The 18,572-nt window shown below is 37.4% G+C and overlaps 1 protein-coding gene across 4 annotated transcripts in view; it reads right to left on the reverse strand.

Annotated features, from left to right (window-relative positions):
• Positions 1 to 18,572, reverse strand: part of Kdm2a (lysine demethylase 2A) — a 109,249-nt gene that overhangs the window by 27,721 nt on the left and 62,956 nt on the right. For 3 of the 4 annotated variants that reach the window (XM_026396687.2, XM_026396686.2, XM_077797931.1), the window contains 5 exons: positions 11,755 to 11,933; positions 5,419 to 5,525; positions 4,957 to 5,050; positions 2,923 to 3,076; positions 1,008 to 1,123 (listed from right to left, as the gene is read on the reverse strand). In XM_026396687.2, coding sequence (XP_026252472.1) covers positions 1,008 to 1,123; positions 2,923 to 3,076; positions 4,957 to 5,050; positions 5,419 to 5,525; positions 11,755 to 11,933 — 650 coding nt within the window. Of the gene's footprint in view, positions 1 to 1,007; positions 1,124 to 2,922; positions 3,077 to 4,956; positions 5,051 to 5,418; positions 5,526 to 11,395; positions 11,442 to 11,754; positions 11,934 to 18,572 lie in introns of those variants that run through there. The other variant, XM_026396688.2, reaches the window with a different exon arrangement.

An 18,572-nucleotide genomic window follows, 5' to 3' on the forward strand; every position in this document is an offset into this window, starting at 1 on the left:
TTTTTGGTGATCTCTTTTTTTTTTTTTTTTTTTAAAGAGAGAGTGAGAGAGGAGAGACAGAGAGAGAGAGAGAGAGAGAATTTTGTTTTTTAATATTTATTTTTTAGTTCTTGGCGGACACAACATCTTTGTTGGTATGTGGTGCTGAGGATCGAACCCGGGCTGCACGCATGCCAGGCGAGCGCGCTACCGCTGAGCCACATCTCCAGCCCTAAAAATATATTTTTTGAGGCAGGTCTTACTAAGCTGCCCATGCTAGCCTCAAATTTCCTGCCTCAGTCTCCCAAGTAGTTGGAATTATAGGCAAGTGTCACAGAGACAACTTCATTTTATTTGAAATATGCATAAGTGTTTCATAATATAAGGCAGAGTAAAGAAAGCAGATGCAACAGATGTTATGGTCCACAAAGCAAACATTTACTATCTGGGTCTTAATAAAGTTTGCCAACTCTTGCTTTAGGTATTCATGGTGTCTAATGATTAACTCTTTCTTTTGCATGTAGAATGGTACCAGTCAGCTCAGTACCATTCTATGGAAAACTGAGAAAATAAGACTCCAAATTATTTTCTACAAGGCTTAATTTTTTTCAAGGAACTCCAGATGAAAAAAGACTGTATACATACATTTCATATACTAAAATAAGACGGTATGAGTGTTATAATGAGAATAAAGATAAATGAACTTGAATTGATAAAACCCATTACACCAAATTATAATGTGAGTATAAAAATGAAAAGCATGACCTAAGAAAGTACCAGATACCCATCTCTGGTCCTATAAAAACCCAAGATATTAAGAACTTCAAAGAACTGAAGTCCACAAAACCAAGTATATCAATTCTGCTAAAATTTCTGTGCATCCAAAATGTCAACATTGTATTTTAACCCAAAGAAAATATCAAGTTTTGACAAAATATCCATTATTCTGTTGTAACCATCTGTCTTAAGTGGGGTAAACCTCTTCACAGTGAACTGTTACATAAAATTACTTACATAAAATTACTTACCCGAGTCCGATCTTCAATGTTGTATATCTTTAACTGCATGGGGATGTTGAAGCTATGCAAAAAATTGCCTCCAAACACTAATGTATCTGTAGGAGTATACACAGCATGAATCCAGCCTGGAAGGAAAGTGAATGGAGGCAGGAGCTGAAAGCACACATTGCAGTATGGCTTTCTCAGAGTAACAGTATAAAGCTCCTAGATCACAAAGTCTTTTTCTCTGATTCTGGTATTTAATGGTTAGTCAAGTTACTTCATTTCTCAAAGCTCAATTTCCTCTGTAAAAACAGGATAAATTATACTTCATATGGTTGCTGGTGAACATTGATGAGAAAATCCATTTAAACTTTTTTTTTTTTTTAGGCAGGAGTTTGTTATGCTCACCAAGCTGATCTTAAACTTGTGCATTTAAGCAATCCTTCCACCTCCATCTCCCAAGTAGCTGAAATCACAGGCACACACCACCATGTCCAGTGTAAGAAATGTGTGTGTTGTTTGTGTGTTGCTGGGGATCAAACCCAGGGCCTTGCCCATGCCAGGCAAAGTGTTCTAACTCTGAGCTACATCTTCAGCTAAAAAAAACTTAATAAATGCTGCTACTGGAACTCCAAATGTCAATTAGCTCTGCAGCAGACAGTTCACTATATTTTCATTTATTCCTTACAATACCGACCAAGTGTATAAAGCAGGTAAATATATAGTCAACATTTTCAAAGAAATCTATGACTCCAAAATCTGTTTTTTGTTTGTTTTTTTTTTTCCTGTACTGGGGAATTGAACTAACTGAACTCAGGAGTACCCTACCACTGAGCTACATCCCTCTTTATATTTTTCATTTTTTAAGTTATTGATGGACATTTATCCATTTATCTACCTATCTATCTATTTATATGGGGTGCTGAGAATCAAACCCAGTGCCTCACACATGCTAGGCAAGTGCGCTACCGCTGATCCATAGCCCCAGCCATATATTTTTCATTTTGAAAGAGAATTTTGCTACATTTCTCAGGCTGATCTTAAACTTGACACCCACCTATCCTGGGCTCCCAAGTAGCTGGGATTTCAAGCATGTGCCATTGCACCCAGCTAAAATCTGTACTTAGCATTTACTCTGGAGATAGTGTCTTGATAAAAAAAATATTGCTGATTCAAAGCACTTTTGCTTTCACAGCTATTTCTAGAAGTTTAGGTAGTTTTTCATCAAGGGTGGCACATTACCTGCAGATGTTGTTTTCTCTGTAGAGATTCTGAATGACTGAAGCTAATGTGGGGCCCCATACATGTAATCTTTTGAAAAGTCTCCACTGGCAATTCTGATATATCCCTCTAGTGTTAAATCACTGGACTTTTATACACACGTCTATAATCCACGTGGCCTGGGAGGCCAAGATAGGAGGATTGTGAGTTCAAAGCCAGCCTCAACAATGGTGAGACCCTGTCTCTAAATAAAATACAAAATAGGGTTGGGGGTATGGCTCAGTGATCGAGTGCCCGAGTTCAATCCTCAGTACACCCCCCCCCCAAAAAATATATATATAATACACACACACACACACATACACATATATATTCTCGGCTAGGCACAGCAGGTGCACACCAATAATTCCAGGGACTCAAGAGGATCAAAACTTCAAGACCAGGGTGGGTAATTTAACTTAGCAAGACTTTGTGTCAGGAAAAAAAAGGGGGCTCGTGGGATGAACTGAAGATGCAACTCAGTTGCAGACTGACTCTGGGTTCAATATCTAGTAACACACATACAAAATGATGCATGTGTGTTATTTTTTTTTTCTTTCAGTATCTACCCTTAATGACAGGAAAGATACCACTGTTGCTGCCCACCCTGGTATAACCCTTAGCCCATCAGTTTTAAATAAAGAAAGTGACTAAACAATCCCCTTTCCCTTACTCTGCTTACCTGAGGGAATGACGAAGGTATAGCCCTGCTTGAGCTCAATGCGCTGGCAATCTGACACCCGGTCACCCAGAAAGATGTCTCCCTGTTTCCCTGACAGCAGCCAGTTCTCGTACAGCTCCAGGTTGTGGGCTGTAGGGGGGATGAGCCAGAAGACCTGTGAGTTAAAAGACTCCAGTCTGTTAACAGCCATTGACATGACCCAGTCGTTTCACTCAACTGCTGAATAGGTTCAAAGTTAAAACTACAAGGTAGAAGAAGGTAGGCAAGAATTTTCTCCCAGCCTGTAAAACTTGCCTATTCGAGAAACTCGCAGGGCCTAAGTAGATCTTTCTTGTCATTCAGCATCAGGCCTTTCCTGGGATCTGATTGTAGAATGCAGAACCCATCCAGGACTCAACAGAGAAAACAAGACATTCAGCTCTTTACCTAGGTAAACTTTCAAAAATCCCTGGCTATCTGGCCTCTAGAGTCCTAAGTAGCACAGTTATTTGGGTACAATAACTTCAAGAGATAGGCCAGGGTTGCTTTGTTCCAAGGAAGTAACAAAGATGACCAGGACAACACCTAAGATACATGAATCTAAAGTTAAAAAAAAAAAAAAGATTTTTGGGTTTAGGGATAGTTGTTCTAGAATAGACCTCATATTTAATTTCATTTGTACTTTTGCTATAAATACATTAATTTCTAGTAGGGGAAAATAAGCTAACACTGATATTCATTCTTATAATCCATCATCTATCTTGTGGCACTGGGGACTTAATCCAGGGAAATCTACTACTGATCTATAGCCTCAGTCCTCTGTCCCTTTTTTTCTTTTGTTCTCTCTCTCTCTCTCTTTTTTTTTTTTTTTGGTACTGGAGATTGAACTCAGGGGCACTCAACCACTGACCCACATCCCCAGCCCTATTTTATATTTTATTTAGAGACACGGTCTCACCGAGTTGCTTAGTGCCTCACTTTTGCTGAGGCTGGCTTTGAACTTCCAATCTTCCTGTCTCAGCCTGCCAAAATATTGGGATTATAGGCATGTGCTACTGTATCTAGCTTGTCTCCTTTATTTTTTATTTTGAAACAGGGTCTCACTAAATTGCCCAGAGTAGCCTCAAACTTGTGATCCTCCTGCTTTAGCCTCTCTTGAGTTACTGGGATCAGGATTCAAGCATGCAGTAGTATCACACTTGGCTTCTATGATATTAATTCTACATTTCTATTACCATATAACATTAAAAACACTCCAACAAACTGGAGTATAATTCTTTAAGAATAAAGATAATAGGGGCTGGGATTGTGGCTCAGTGGCAGAGTGCTTGCCAAGCACATGAGGCACTGGATTTGATTCTCAGCATCACATAAAAAATAAATAAGTTTTTTTTTTTTTTTTTTTTTTTTTTAAGGCACTCCTCAAAATCTATTTACATCCTCAGGACACAAAGCTTCCTTTGGCCACATTTCAGACAAATGCCTTCACACAGTGAAAATTGATGTGGACCCCAATTTGCTGATTTTATTGTGAATCTATCCAAAATTTGTATTTGCTTCCACTACATTATTACACTTTCAAGAACAGAAATTACGTTGCTGTCCTAAAATCATCTTCTTGGCTTCATTTTGAAGACTCTGTTTTGGGTATCTAGAAACAGGACTATTGAGAATCCCTAAGTACCATGCTAATACTGGTGCAATGACAGTGGACTAGATAAATACTAAAACTCCTACTGAATACTAGCCACAAAGGTCAGCTTACTCTACAGTTCTCTCCAGATGCAAACAGGGGTGATTCCTAAGAGATTCATTTCTACAGTATATTAAGCATGCAAGAATTGAAGCAGGGCTGGGACTGTAGCCCAATGGCAGAGTGCTTGCCTAGAATGACAGAGGCACTGAGTTTGATCCTCAGCACCACATAAAAATAAACAAGCAAAATAAAGGCATTCTGTCCATCTACAACTTAAAAAAAAAAAAAAAAAAAAAAACCCAAAGCGAAGTCATATAATCAGCTTCAGATTTCAATTCCCATCACAACCATGACCGTACCTTTCCCCCTTGGTGGATATGATACCAAACAGAGGTACCACCAAAGTCCACATGGAAGTCAGTATAGCAGCCTCGAACACTCATTAGACAGTACCTGACCCAAAGAAAAGCACCATCATTAGTGCACTGATGAAAAAAGAAAATTCACCCATCAAAATGCCACTATCTTCCCTTACCTTTCACCTAATCGATCCCTAGTAGGTGGGAGAAATGCAATTTCAAGTCATCATACTGCCAGAAGGATAGTTTTCCTTTAACCATGGGATCATGTGTTGTGGTGTGCATGCATGGGTGCATGCATACATACACACACACTCTCTTTTGGAATACAGTCTCCCCTTAAATAATTCACTTTTTAAAATTATTTAGTATAGCAAAGCTCAAAAGAGAGCAACTAGTTAGTTGCTATCACTTTGGTCCCTCATAGCACATTGAGGAAAATACAGTAAGTCAGTCACTTACTTCTGCACTTTAGGGTACTGCATCTCCAGAATGGCATTTGTTGATTCAGTCTGACTTTCCTTCAAATGCCTTGGCCACATGTTGTCTACCCAGTCAATGAAATCCACCTTTAAAAAGAAGAAGACATTTAGGCTCCAAGGAAAAGGTTGGAGTTTCATTTGAAGTCAAGAAAAACAGAATTTCTTTAAATACTCACGAAAAGACAATTACAAGCACATTAAAACAATCTGCTGGTAAAACTTAAGTTCATGAGGCAAACATTCTAGAAATAACTGTAAGATGAGAACAAAGACCTAAAGATTGCATTCATCAAAATGAAGTCATTAAGCCAGGCATGGTGGTGTACACCTATAATCCCAGCTACTCTAGAGGCTGAGGCAGGATGATATAAGATCAAGGCCAGACTGAGCAATTTAGAGATCCTTTCTCAAAATAAAAAGGGCTGGGGAATGTAGCTCAGTGGTAGAGTATCACCATGTTCAATCCCCAACATCTCCCTCCCCACACAAATACAGTTTGTGTTCAACCAAGAACTTTCTTTAAGGGCAATATTTATATAATTTCCTGTGGGTTTTTTGATCCATAAAAGGTACTGTTTGGAAGCTGCCTGTAAACTCACCAAAAGATACACCACTGCTGGAATAGCTAAGATACCAAAAGTTAAAAGAGAAGAAGGGTAGGGGAGAGAAGGGGTGGGGGTGTGGAGAAAGAAAAGAAACCTAGAATAAGCTTGTAGTCCTTGCAAAAACATGTTATGAAAATTATTAAATTAGCCTGAGTAGTTTAGGCCTATAATCCCAGAAGCTTGAGGTTGAGGCAGAAAGTTTCTAAGTTCAAGGCCAGCGGTGTTAACCATGAAAGACCATGTCTCAAAATAAGAGGTAAAATGCCCCTGGGTTTAATCACTGAGAGGAGAGGGGAGGAGAGGGGAGGGGAAGGGAGAAGGTACTAGATAGACCTGGAACTTCTCATTCCCTATCATATTTTTGAGATCATGTGAGGCCTGGAACTTATCTATAAAACTTATTACCTCAAACACAAATAGTGAGGATTAAATCTTTGAAATAATGTTTATCAGAATAATAGTATTTGTCAGAATTCAGGCATCTGTTTTAAATAATTTTTGCTGAAATAAATGAGATATGAAAGCAGAATGAAGTTATTTTAACACTTTATTCTGAATTACAACATGACCTGAACCTTCAAATGTCTGTACCCAAGCACTAAACTCCAAGAAACAGCTCCAAGGTAGATTATGCATGAAAGTCAAAGAAACATGAGTTCTGCACAGTGCTGATATTGGAAATATTGCTTATGATTATTAAAAATATGTATTTGGTAAGTTTTACAAGAACATCTACATATTAGATATGTACATATTTATATCTACATATTAGAATTTATTTCCCTTACAATGTGTATCTAGACAAATGCAATCTGTGCATAATGATAGGAGGCATGAGTCCTGGGAAATCCAGAAGTCAATGGTGGGGGAGAGTTTGGAAAAGTTCACCAACAATATGGAAGAAACTAGTAAGATGAGGAGAAACTACTCAAGACTCAAAGAGCCAACAGTTTTAACCAAGCACCTACAGATGCCTTTCTTTTTTTTTTCTTTCTTTTTTTTTTTTTTTAAGAGAGAGAGAGGAGAGAGAGGGACAATTTTAATATTTCTTAGTTTTTGGAGGACACAACATCTTGTTTGTATGTGGTGCTGAGGATCGAACCCGGGCCGCACGCATGCCAGGCGAGCGTGCTATCGCTTGAGCCACATCCCCAGCCCCATCTTTCTTTCGTTCAAACAAAACCTACTTTCTGTTTCTTTTTCTTTAGTATTTTTGTAATTGTAGATGGATCCAATACATTTTATTTATCTTTGGGGGGGGGGTGCGGGGGTGCTGGGGACTGAACCCAGGCCTTGTGCATATGAGATAAGCACTCTACCAAATGAGTTATATTTCCAGCCCTAATTATCTTTTTACGTGTTACTAAAGCCAAACACATTTTTATCACACAAAAATAAATAAAGTAAAAAGCACTTATCATATTGTACTTCCCACATTCTAGGGAAGCACTCTACCACTGAGCTACAACCCCAGCCCAACTTTCAGTTTCTTAATGTAGTGGCCAGTATTGCCCATCTCCTTTTACTATCATTTTATTGATCTTTTATTGTCCTTGTTTACTCAGTACACTATATACACTTTCATGTCTGGATAGCAAAATGGTTGGGAATACTTCAATATTTTTATCCAGTGTTCATTCAGAACACACAGAATTTTTCACCATGGCAGAGAGTCAGTCATTCTTATTTCCCTGTCTCCAGTATCTTCAGACTACAGACAGAATATGTGGTAATGTGTTTGTACTTTCTTGTTGGGTCAATGCTTATCCTTCTAGATAAATACCAGGATCCATAAGAGAATAAGGCTTCAGTAAGCACAATCACTAGTTTCGACCTATTCTGTATTAAAACTAGGGTTCAAGTGGCAAGAAGTCCAATATTTAGGTCATGATCTCTTCACACAGTGCAAAAGCAACTCATTACCTTCCATTAACCAATTCCCCAATGCTCATGTTGTATTGTATCTATTGCCTTTTTTCTTTTCTTTTTTTAAGTGCTAGGAAGTCCAGGGCTTTGCATATGTTAGTCAAGTGCACTCTACCACTGAACTACAATCCCGATCTTTGTATTTATCTACTTTGAAGCACTTATCATATTGTACTTTTCTTTCCTGGGTCTCTAAATATTCTGAGAGGACAAGAAGGATCCTGTTTTCTATGTCCTCCAATACTTGGCACAGTGCTTACCATGCAATCAAGTAATAAACTCTTAATATGCCAAAGTCACAGGGAACAAGAGATGATGTTGCTCTGGGTTAACAAATATCTATAGGAGCTGGCACAGTGGTGCATGCCTTGTAATTCCAGAGACTTGGGAGGTCAAGGTAGGAGGACCAAAAGTATGAGGACAGCCTCAGCAATTTAGTAAGACTAGTGTCAAAATGAAAACTAAGGGCTGAGGTTGTAGCTCAGTGGTAGAGTGCTTGCCTAGCATGTGTAAGGCCCTGGGTTCAAGTCTCAGCACCACAAATAAATAAAGTGAAGGTCCATCAACAACTAAAAAATATGTATTAAAAAATAAATAAATAGGGTCTGGGATTGTGGCTCAGAGGTAGAGCACTCGCCTAGCATGCGCGGGGCCCTGGGTTCGACCCTCAGCACCACATGAAAAAAAAAAAAAAAACAACAAAATAAAGGTATGTGTCCACCTATAAGTAAAAAATAAATATCCAATAAATAAATAAATAAAAACTTAAAAAAAAGACTGGGGGGAGGTCAGTGATAGAGCACCCCTGAGTTCAATCTCTAGTACCACATAAAAGAAAAAGAAATACCAATAGGAAATGTTCTAATATATTGATTGTACTAGTATTACACGAGTAAATAAATTTGTTAAAATTCATTGAAATGTACACATAAATGGGCATGCACTCCATTGCATGTCAACCTGAGCTCAATTGAAAAAAGTTAAGGGCACTATTGAGAAATACACGAAAAGAGCAGGATAAACGAAGGGATATAATATGGGGAAAAGGACCAGTAGAAAAAGCATGTTACTGCTTACACAGCAAAATCACAGAATGCTTGCTTACTTTTAGAAGGTGACCTTGGTAATAGCTCACTCAATCTTTCTGGAAATGTTTTAGGTCCCTGAAAGATATTGGTGGATTATGACCTCTGCCCTCTAGATAATTTTCTATTCCTGAGCCTTCTCATGGCTTCCAGTCCTCCATTTAATGGCAAAGTATTCTGCAAATTTTATAAAATGATGTAGCACAGTTACTTTGAGAAGCCTAACCTCCAAGTTAGTCATTAAAATTTGTTCCCCAGAACACTCAGTATTCTAAATAAGTTCATGCTCTCACTGGGTTCCCTCATCTAGCAAGAATCAGGAGAAATCCCAAAAATCTGTGAATTTTGGAGTAATAGTTCCCTTCCCAGGAAGGAGAAATACTGGGGAATGATATTGGTCAAATTCTATTGTTACATTGTGTGCATGTATGAAGCATGTATGAATATTTCACAAAGAATCCTACCATTATGTACAACTATAGTGCACCAATAAAATAAATGAAAAAAAAAAAAACTAAAGACTAGGGGTTGGCGTTGTAGCTCAGTGGTAGAGTGCTTGCTTAGAATGTGTGAGGTACTGGGCTCAATCCTCTGCATCACATAAAAATAAATAAAATAAAAAGGTATTGTGTCCATCCACAACTAAAAAAAATTAAAAAAAAAAAAAAAAAAAAAACCTAAGAACAAGCTGGGCCCAGTAGCACACACCTATAATCCCAGAGACTCAAGAGGTTGAGGCATGAAGATGGAAAACTTGGGCCCACCTGGGTAACTTGGTAAGATCATGGCTCAAAATAAAAAAGTAAAAATGGGGAGGACATAGGTCAGTGGTAGGGCATCCCTGGTTCAATCCCCAGTACTTCAAAAAACAAAACACAAACAAACAAAAAACAACTTAAGGACAAAGAGAATAAAAAAGGATGTTACAAAGACTTCATGTTTGAGTAGTCAGATATTTCTAAATCTTAACCATAGAAAAGTTTGCCTCAGGCCAAGTTTTATATTTATAACTACAATCATGTTATCTGTAAAATAAAATTCCAGAAATATTAAGGAAATACATTTGTAAACAATGTTATTGTAATTCTCCCGTTCCCTGTATTACTTAATCCATTCATTTTTTTTTTTTTTTGGTACTGGTGATTAAACTAAGGGGCACTCAACCACATCCTCAGACCTATTTTGTATTTTATTTAGAGACAGTGTCTCATTGAGTTGCTAAGTGCCTTGCCATTGCTGAGGCTGCCTTTCAACTCGAGATCCTCCTGCCTCAGCCTCCCGAGAAGGCTAAATTCTCTCTCTCTCTCTCTTTTTTTGATACCAGGATGTTGCTGAGGCTGCCTTTCAACTTGAGATCCTCCTGCCTCAGTTTCCTGAGCCACTGGGATTACAGGCATGTGCCACCACACATGGCCAAGGAGGCTAAATTCTAACCACTTATGTTCCTATATTTCTACATAGCTAAACAATGATAATTAATATAAAAAGATTATTATCATACTAGGGGAAAAAAGAAACATTTTTATTTTTATTTTTTGGGGACAGTGCTGGGGATTGAACCCAAGACTTCACATGTCAGGCAAACACTCTAGTATTACACCACACCTCTAGCCCAAGAAGCTTTTCACAGAGAAATTCTGCTTTTAGTTGTAGCATTTCTAACAACAAGAAGCAATAATACTGGGCACGATGGCACATGCCTGTAATCCCAGTGGCTCAAGAGGCTGAGGCAGAAGGATCGCAAACTTAGTAAGATCTTATCTCAAAATAAAAAATAAAATGGTCTGGGGACGTGGCTCAGTGGTTACATCCTGGGTTCAATCCCTGTTACAAAAAAAAAAAAGAAATGACAAAAACTATACTTTATCTTCAAACAGTAGTGAAATACTAAGAACATTCCCCCCATATATGCACATCTATGTATTAATGATAATAATGGATACACACACACACACAAAGATGTTATATGCAATTATATTTCAACATTGAAAATCAAAGGGTATAATTAGGATTTCAATGGAGATATGACCCACCTGCCCCAGCCCAGTCCCAGCAGCTGGGATTATAGGCATGCACCACCATACCTGCCTTCGTGACAGTTCTGAGTCAGGAATTAAATGAAAACAAAAACATCCCAAAAATGACTAGAAACACTGCAAAAGTGAATATTGTGTAGATAGCCATTCCTTTGCTAAAAAAGATCGGTTAAATCAAAATCTGCCTTTAGGAGACTAACTTCAAATTCAAATTAAACTAACTAACCTTAAGATGGATTGCCAATCTATTACTAAATAGACACCCACTAGATCCTACTTAAGCAACTATCTCATAAAATACTCACCTGGCTTGAAACTAGTTTTCTCCTAAGTTTCTCAGCAAGTGTAAACCTACAGGACAAAAATTTCTTAAGCAAATTTCCCATCAACAGTTACAAGAGTGATTTTTTTTAAAGATTCTTTTCCATTACATGCAAAAGTCAATGTTCCTAAGTGAGGCTACTGGTGAAGCAAATGATCCTATCCTATATAATATTAAGTCATTTTGGAAAATGAAGAGCCTTCTAAAAACAGCAATTAATCAACTATCAACTAGTTTTTCACATTCAGCTTAATTTTGGTGTGTGCAAAAAGTTATAAATTCTCCAGTATAAAACCAACCCTCTAGTAACAATGACAATATGGAGGAAACAATTAGACTAACCGTGGAAGGCCTTTGCACCATGTTCTCCAGCCTGGTGTGGCTGAATTCTAGACTGATGACATTATAAAGTTTCTCTCGCTCCTCCTCCGGGGTCTCATAGTAGCGTGTCCACTGAGCCATAGTCATTTCAATGCCTTTTTGTGTGTTCACATCCATGACATCCACCATCCGACGACTCCCTGCCATGAAAGATGCATTGATTTGTCTCTACTGAACCACTAAAACCTTTAAACATGTTAATAAAAAACACAAATGGAAGGAAACAAACTATTCTTTCTTGTTTAGGATATTCAGCAGGAATAGACTACTCACTTCAGAGGAAATAATAAAAACCAAATTACAGAGAATGGGAAAGACAAAAGTTAAGGTTAAAAAATAACAATCATTTCCTCTGGCATGTTTACAATACTGTCAGTTGTTGAATCTTATATTCCATGTCTCATTTAATTCTAACAATTTCAAATGTGAAGTATTAATACCCATTTCATTCATGAGAAAATATGTGTCACCTAACTTAGAAGACAAAGAAGGCAGGCTAACTCTACAGTCAATGTTCTTACCCACTAAGAAATATTGCTTTGATGCAGGCTTGAAGACTGACCTAATCTACCCCAGTTTAAATAAAGGATCCATTAATTATTGAGTACTGGATGAAATCTGTCCATTTTTCAGTTTAACAGTTTTATTCCACAAACTTGCCAATACTTTTTTCTAACACAAAACCTCCTTTTCATTCATTCCACAAATATTTCCAATCTGATAATAATACCACGATGGACATAAAGGTCTATATCAGAGTCTCCATTGTCTATCACACAAACAAAAAGTGCAGAATGTCACAAGAGTTAGCTTAAAATAACAGGGGAAGAAAACAGCTTTGGAGCCCAAGAGAACTGTTTAAATCCCAGTTCTAGTACCATTTGGGCAAATTATGTAACTTCTCTGAACTTTTAATACATTTTTAAGGGCTAGCATCACCTTGTGGGCCGTGAGAGGATTTAAAGTGAATGAAATAAAACATTTAGCACAAAGTAGGTACTCAATTTTATTAGTAAAAACACAAGGAAAACTTCATATTTTGCTAGATTGATCAAAGAAAACTTCAGGAAAAGAGGCATATGGATAAACAGAATTCCAATAAGAGAAGATTAAGCAGGGACAATTCCAAGCAGATGCAATAGCACAAGAGAGGACATGGAAAGACAGTACAGCTAAAGATCCAGAGAGGTGGTTAAAAAGCTGTCCAACTTATAGGACTAAATTATACCTACAATGTACCTGTACCCTGTCTTACCGGATATACCAAATAATACTAGGACCTAGTCCTTTGCATTCAAGTCTAGTTGAAGAGATAATATGCAAGAGGACAAGAATATGGCCAAGTGAAATAGATAAGGCAGATTTAAAAATACATAGAATGTAAGACAATGGACTAAATAAACCTTCTCCTCATATTTTGGAAGAAAAAGTCAAAGCCAAATCAAAACTGACATGAGATACTCCCCTTCATACTCATTAGGATAGACATAATATAAAAAATGCAAAGTAAGTGCTCCCAAGGATGCAGAGAAATTGGACTCTCAAACAGTGATGCTGAAGAAATTAAAAAGTGCTAAGAGGGGCTGGGGATGTGGCTCAAGCAGTAGCGCGCTCGCCTGGCATGCGTGAGGCCCGGGTTCGATCCTCAGCACCACATACAAAGATGTTGTGTCTGCTGAAAACTAAAAAATAAATAAAAAATTAAAGAAAAAAAGTGCTAAGAAAGTGGGAGGAAATTCAAAAGGAAACTGATGATTAAGACCTCATATATCTGCACACCCAGGAGTCTACTTCCTTCTTACTATTTTCTATTTATTTATTTATTTTGCAGTACTGAGGATTAAATCCAGGGCCTTGCACATGCTAGGCAAGCACTCAACATTGAGCTATACTCCCAGCCCTATAAAATTTATTGGAGTGGGGACGGGGATTAAACCCAGGGGTGCTACACTGAGCTACATTCCCAGCCTTAATTTATTTACTTGTTTGTTTAGACAGGGTCTCACTAAATTGCTAAGGCTGTCCTGGACCTTGAAATCCTCCTGCCTCAGCCTCCAAATTAGCTGTAATTACAGGAATGTGTCACCATGCCAGTTTAAAATTTAACTTTTTTTTTTTTTTTTTTAGTACCAGGGATTGAGTTCAGGGGCACTAAATCACTGGGCCAAATCCCCAGTACTATTTTTTGTATTTTATTTAGAGACAGGGTCTCACTGAATTGCTCAGTGCTTTGCTTTTACTGAAGCTGGATTTGAGCTGGTGATCCTCCTGCCTCACCAGCATGCACCACCGTGCCCAGCTTTTTTTTTTTTTTTTAAGGAGAAGCCAAATCAATTTGTTTTAAACCTTTATTTGTTTACTGAGAATAGAACCCAGTGCGTCACACATGCTAGGCAAGTGTTCTACCACTGAGTTAAAACCTCAGCCTGTCCAGCTATCTTAACCATTTTTTGATACATAGTTCCGTAATACTAAATATATCTGCAATGTTGCAGAATCATTAGTATACCCATCTCCTTCCCTCCTTTCATCTTGTAAACTGAAACTCTACACCCATTAAACGATAACTCCTCGTTACCCTCATCTCCCACAACCACCATTCCTACTTTCTGTCTCTATTATTTTGACTACTCTACCTCATATAAGTAGAACCATATAGTATGTCTCCCTTGACCCCTTTCAGTACTGGGGATTGAATCCAGGGACATTTTTATCACTGTACTACATCTCCACATTTTTAATTTTTATTTTGAAACATAGTCTCACCGAGTTGCTGAGGCTGGCCTTGAATTTGTGATCCTTGTGCTTTAGCTTCCTGAGTTGCTGGGATTACAGGTATGTGTGACCATGACTGGCTCAGTATCTTATCTTTTTGTGACTGGTTTATTTTACTTAGTTAAGTCTTCAAGGTCCATCCAAGTTGTAACGTGTATCAAAATTTTCTTTCTTTTTAAGGTTGAACAATACTCCATTGTATGGATATACAGCCATGCATTGCCCCAATGATGGATTATATTGCCTAGTAACATCATAGCCACCTTAGTTTGTGTAAGTATATGCTATGATGTTTGCACAGGATAAAAATCACCCAATTATGCATTTCTCAAAACATATCCCCCACTGTTAAGTGAGAAATGACATTGCACTGCATTTTACTTATCATTCATCTACTAATGGGTATCTACTTATAGGATGCTTAGTTTCAGTTATTGTCAATAATGCTTCTATGAGCCAGGTGGGGTGGTGCATGCCTGCAATCCCAGTGGTTCAGGAAGCTGAGACAGGAGGATCTCAAATTCAGCTTCAGTAATTTATCGAGGCCCTAAGCAACTCAGTGAGACCCTGTCTCTAAATAAAAATATTTTAAAAGGGCTGGGGATGTGACTCAGTGCTTAAGTGGCCCTGGGTTCAATCCATGGTCCAAAAAAAAAAAAAAAGGCTGCTATGAGAGGAGTATGGTTCATTACCCTTTGTAAATTCAGCTACTCAGGAGGCCAAAACAGGAGAATCACAAATTTGGGGCCAGCCTGGACAACTTAGTGAGACCCTATCTCAAAATAAAACATGAAAAGGGATAGGGATGTAGCTCAGAATGACCCTCAGTTCAATTCCCAGTATTAAAATTTTAGTAGTAGTAACAGTAGTAATAATGCTACACACACAGTGAGATCCTGCTTTCTTCCTTTTGAGTACATATTCAAAAGGGGATTTTCTGGGGATAGTTCTGCTGTCGATATTTTTGTGGAACATACTATCTTCCACAGTGGCAGTCCTAGCTTACATTCCCACCAACAACACACAGGGGATCCAATTTCTCCATATCCTTCCCTCACCAACACTTGTTAATTTCCTGTTTAATTTTTAATTGTAGCGGTTTTGCTTTGTTTTGTTTTTGCAGTGCTAGGAATCCAACCTAGGGCTTTCTGTATGCTAAGCAGTACTCTACCACTGAGCTACATCCCTAGGCCTTCACTGTAGTCTTGATTTCTATTTCCCTAATGATCAGTAATGTCCAGCATCTTTTTGTTTATTGGCAATCTGTGCATCTTCTTTGAAGAAATACCTGTTCAATTCCTTTGCCCTTTTCTGAATCCATTTTTTAAATCGTTGAGTCTTATTTCTATATATACTCTAGATATTAACTCCTTATTAGATATATGATTTACAAATATTTTCTCCCATTCCTTTAAGTTGTTTATATTTTTTGATGTACAAACTTCAAAATTTTTAAATTAGTCCAATATATCAACACTTTTATTACCTCTCTGTCTGGAGTCATAGCTAAGAAAACACTGCCAAATCTAACATTATGAAGCCTTGCCTTAGGTTTTTTGTTTTCTTTTTTTTCCCCTTAGGTATTAAGGTGGAACCTAGGAGTGCTCTATCACTGAGCTACATCCCCAGCCATTTTTTTTTTTTTTAATTTTGTAATCATCTAAATTGCCAAGGCTGACCTGGAATTTGTAATTTTCCTGCCTCACTCTTTTGGGTCCCTGGGTGCCATGTTTTCTAGTAAGAGTTCTACAATTTAAAGTTTTAAATTTAGGTCTCTGATTCATTTTGAATTAATTTTTATATATGATGTTAGGTAGGAGTCCAACATCATTATTTTGCATGTAGACAGGCAGGTTTCTCAGCATGATTTATAGAAGAAAAGTTACCCTAGTTTGACCACATATGTGAAGGTTTATTCCTAGCCTCTCTATTCTATTCCACTGTTCTGTGGGTCAATCTTTTTACTAGTATTATGTTTTTTGATTACCGTAGCTTTGCATTGTTTTGAACCCAGGAAATGTATTTCCTCCAGCTTTGTTCTTCTTTTTCAAGAATATTTGGGTTTTTTTTGGCCCCTGGAGATTCCATATGAATTTTTGGAATTTTCTATTTCTGTAAAATAACATGTAGAATTTTGATAGGGATTACATCATTTTGTAGATCACTTTGGGCAGTTTTGACTTTTTTTTTTAAATAATAAGTATAGTGATGTCTTTTAAATGTCCCCATCTTGTTCCTTTTTAAAAAATATTAAGTTTTTAGTTGTAGATGGACACAATATCTTCATTTCATTTTTATGTGGTGCTGAGGATTGAAGCCAGTGCCCCACACATGCTAGGCAAACTACCACTGAGCCACCACCCCAGTCCTTGTTCCTTCTTTTTTAAGATGTTGGTGGACCTTTATTCATTTGTTTATATGTGGTGCTGAGAATCGAACTCAGTACCTCATATATGCTAGGCAAGTGCTCTACCACTGAGCCACAACTCCAGCATCCAGTTTTGACATCTTATTGAGTAGTGACATCGATATTATTAAGTATTCTGGAATTGGGGGTATAGTTCAGTGGTACAGCACTTGTCTAGCATGTAAGAGGCCCAAGGTTTGAGCTATAGCACTGAAAAATACTACAAAACCCAAACACACACACGCACACAAAACCAAAACCCAACAACAAAAAAACTAAGTCTTCCAACTTGTGAACATGAGGCACATTTCCATTTTATGTCTTCATTCACTTCTTCAGTGTTTTAGTTTTCATTATACAAATCTTAACAAAAGTGTTTTACATTCTTTTTTGACACTATTGTAAATGGAATTGTTTCCAAAATTTCCTTCTCAGATTGTTCGTTGTTGGTGTACAGAAATGCAACTGAACATTATGTACTTTGTATCTTGTTACTTTGACAAATTCCTTTATTTCTAACAGGTTTTGGGGCAATCTAAATTTAGTTTTCTACTATAACACCATATGGTAATTCTATTTTTGAACAGGTCATTTTACTTTCCAATTTAGATGCCTTTTATTTCCTTTTTTTGCCTGTACGCTATTTAGAATTCCCAGTACCATGTTGAAGTGACAGAAGTAGGCATCCTTATCCCTCATCTTAGAGCCAAAGCATTTAGTCTTTCACAACTGGGTAGCTTTTTCATAGATGGTTTTATTATGTTGAGGTAGTTTCCTTTTGTTTCCAATGTGCTGAATTTTTTTTTTTTTTAATCATGAAAATGGTGTTGAGGGGCTGGGGTTGTGGCTCACTAGTATTGAGAGGCCCTGGGTTCGATCCTCAGCACCACATAAAAATAAATAAAGGTATTGTGTCCAACTACAACTAAAAAATAAATATTAAAAAAAAAAGAAAATGGTGTTGAATTGTGTCAAATAATATATTTTCTCCATCAGTTGAGGGGATTGTGTTTTTCCTTCCTTCATTCTGCTAATGTGGTGCCCACTGATTGATTTTTATGTTGTTGAACCATCTTTGCTTTCCAAGAGTAAATGCAACTTGGTTCATGGTCTGTGATCTTTTTCATATGCTGTATTCAGTTTGTTGATATTGTGCTTAAGATTTCTAAACAATGCTCATAAGGAATTTTGGTCTGTAGTTTTTATTTTCTTATATTGTCTTTCACAGAATGAGTAAAAAAGTGCTCCTTTTTCAATTCTTTGAAAATGCTTGAGAAGGATGGTTCAAGTGTTTAGTAGAATTCACCAGTGAAGCCATCAGATCCAAGCTTTCCTTTGCCGGGAGATTTTTTAATACTGATTTAATCTTTTTAACCAATTATACAGCCATTCTATTTCCCATTTCTTTCTGATTTAGTCTGGTTAGGTTCTGTGTTTCCAGTAATTTGTCAATTTATCCAATTTGTTGGTGAACAAATATGAATAGTATTCTCACATAATTTTTCTAATTTCTGTAGAATTGATAGTAATGTCCTCACTTTCATTTTTTACTTTAGTCATTTAATCTTTCCCCTACCTTGGTCCATCTAGCTGAAGT

This window comes from Urocitellus parryii, chromosome 4, assembly GCF_045843805.1.
Source record: "Urocitellus parryii isolate mUroPar1 chromosome 4, mUroPar1.hap1, whole genome shotgun sequence".
In the NCBI taxonomy this organism is placed as follows: domain Eukaryota; kingdom Metazoa; phylum Chordata; class Mammalia; order Rodentia; family Sciuridae; genus Urocitellus; species Urocitellus parryii.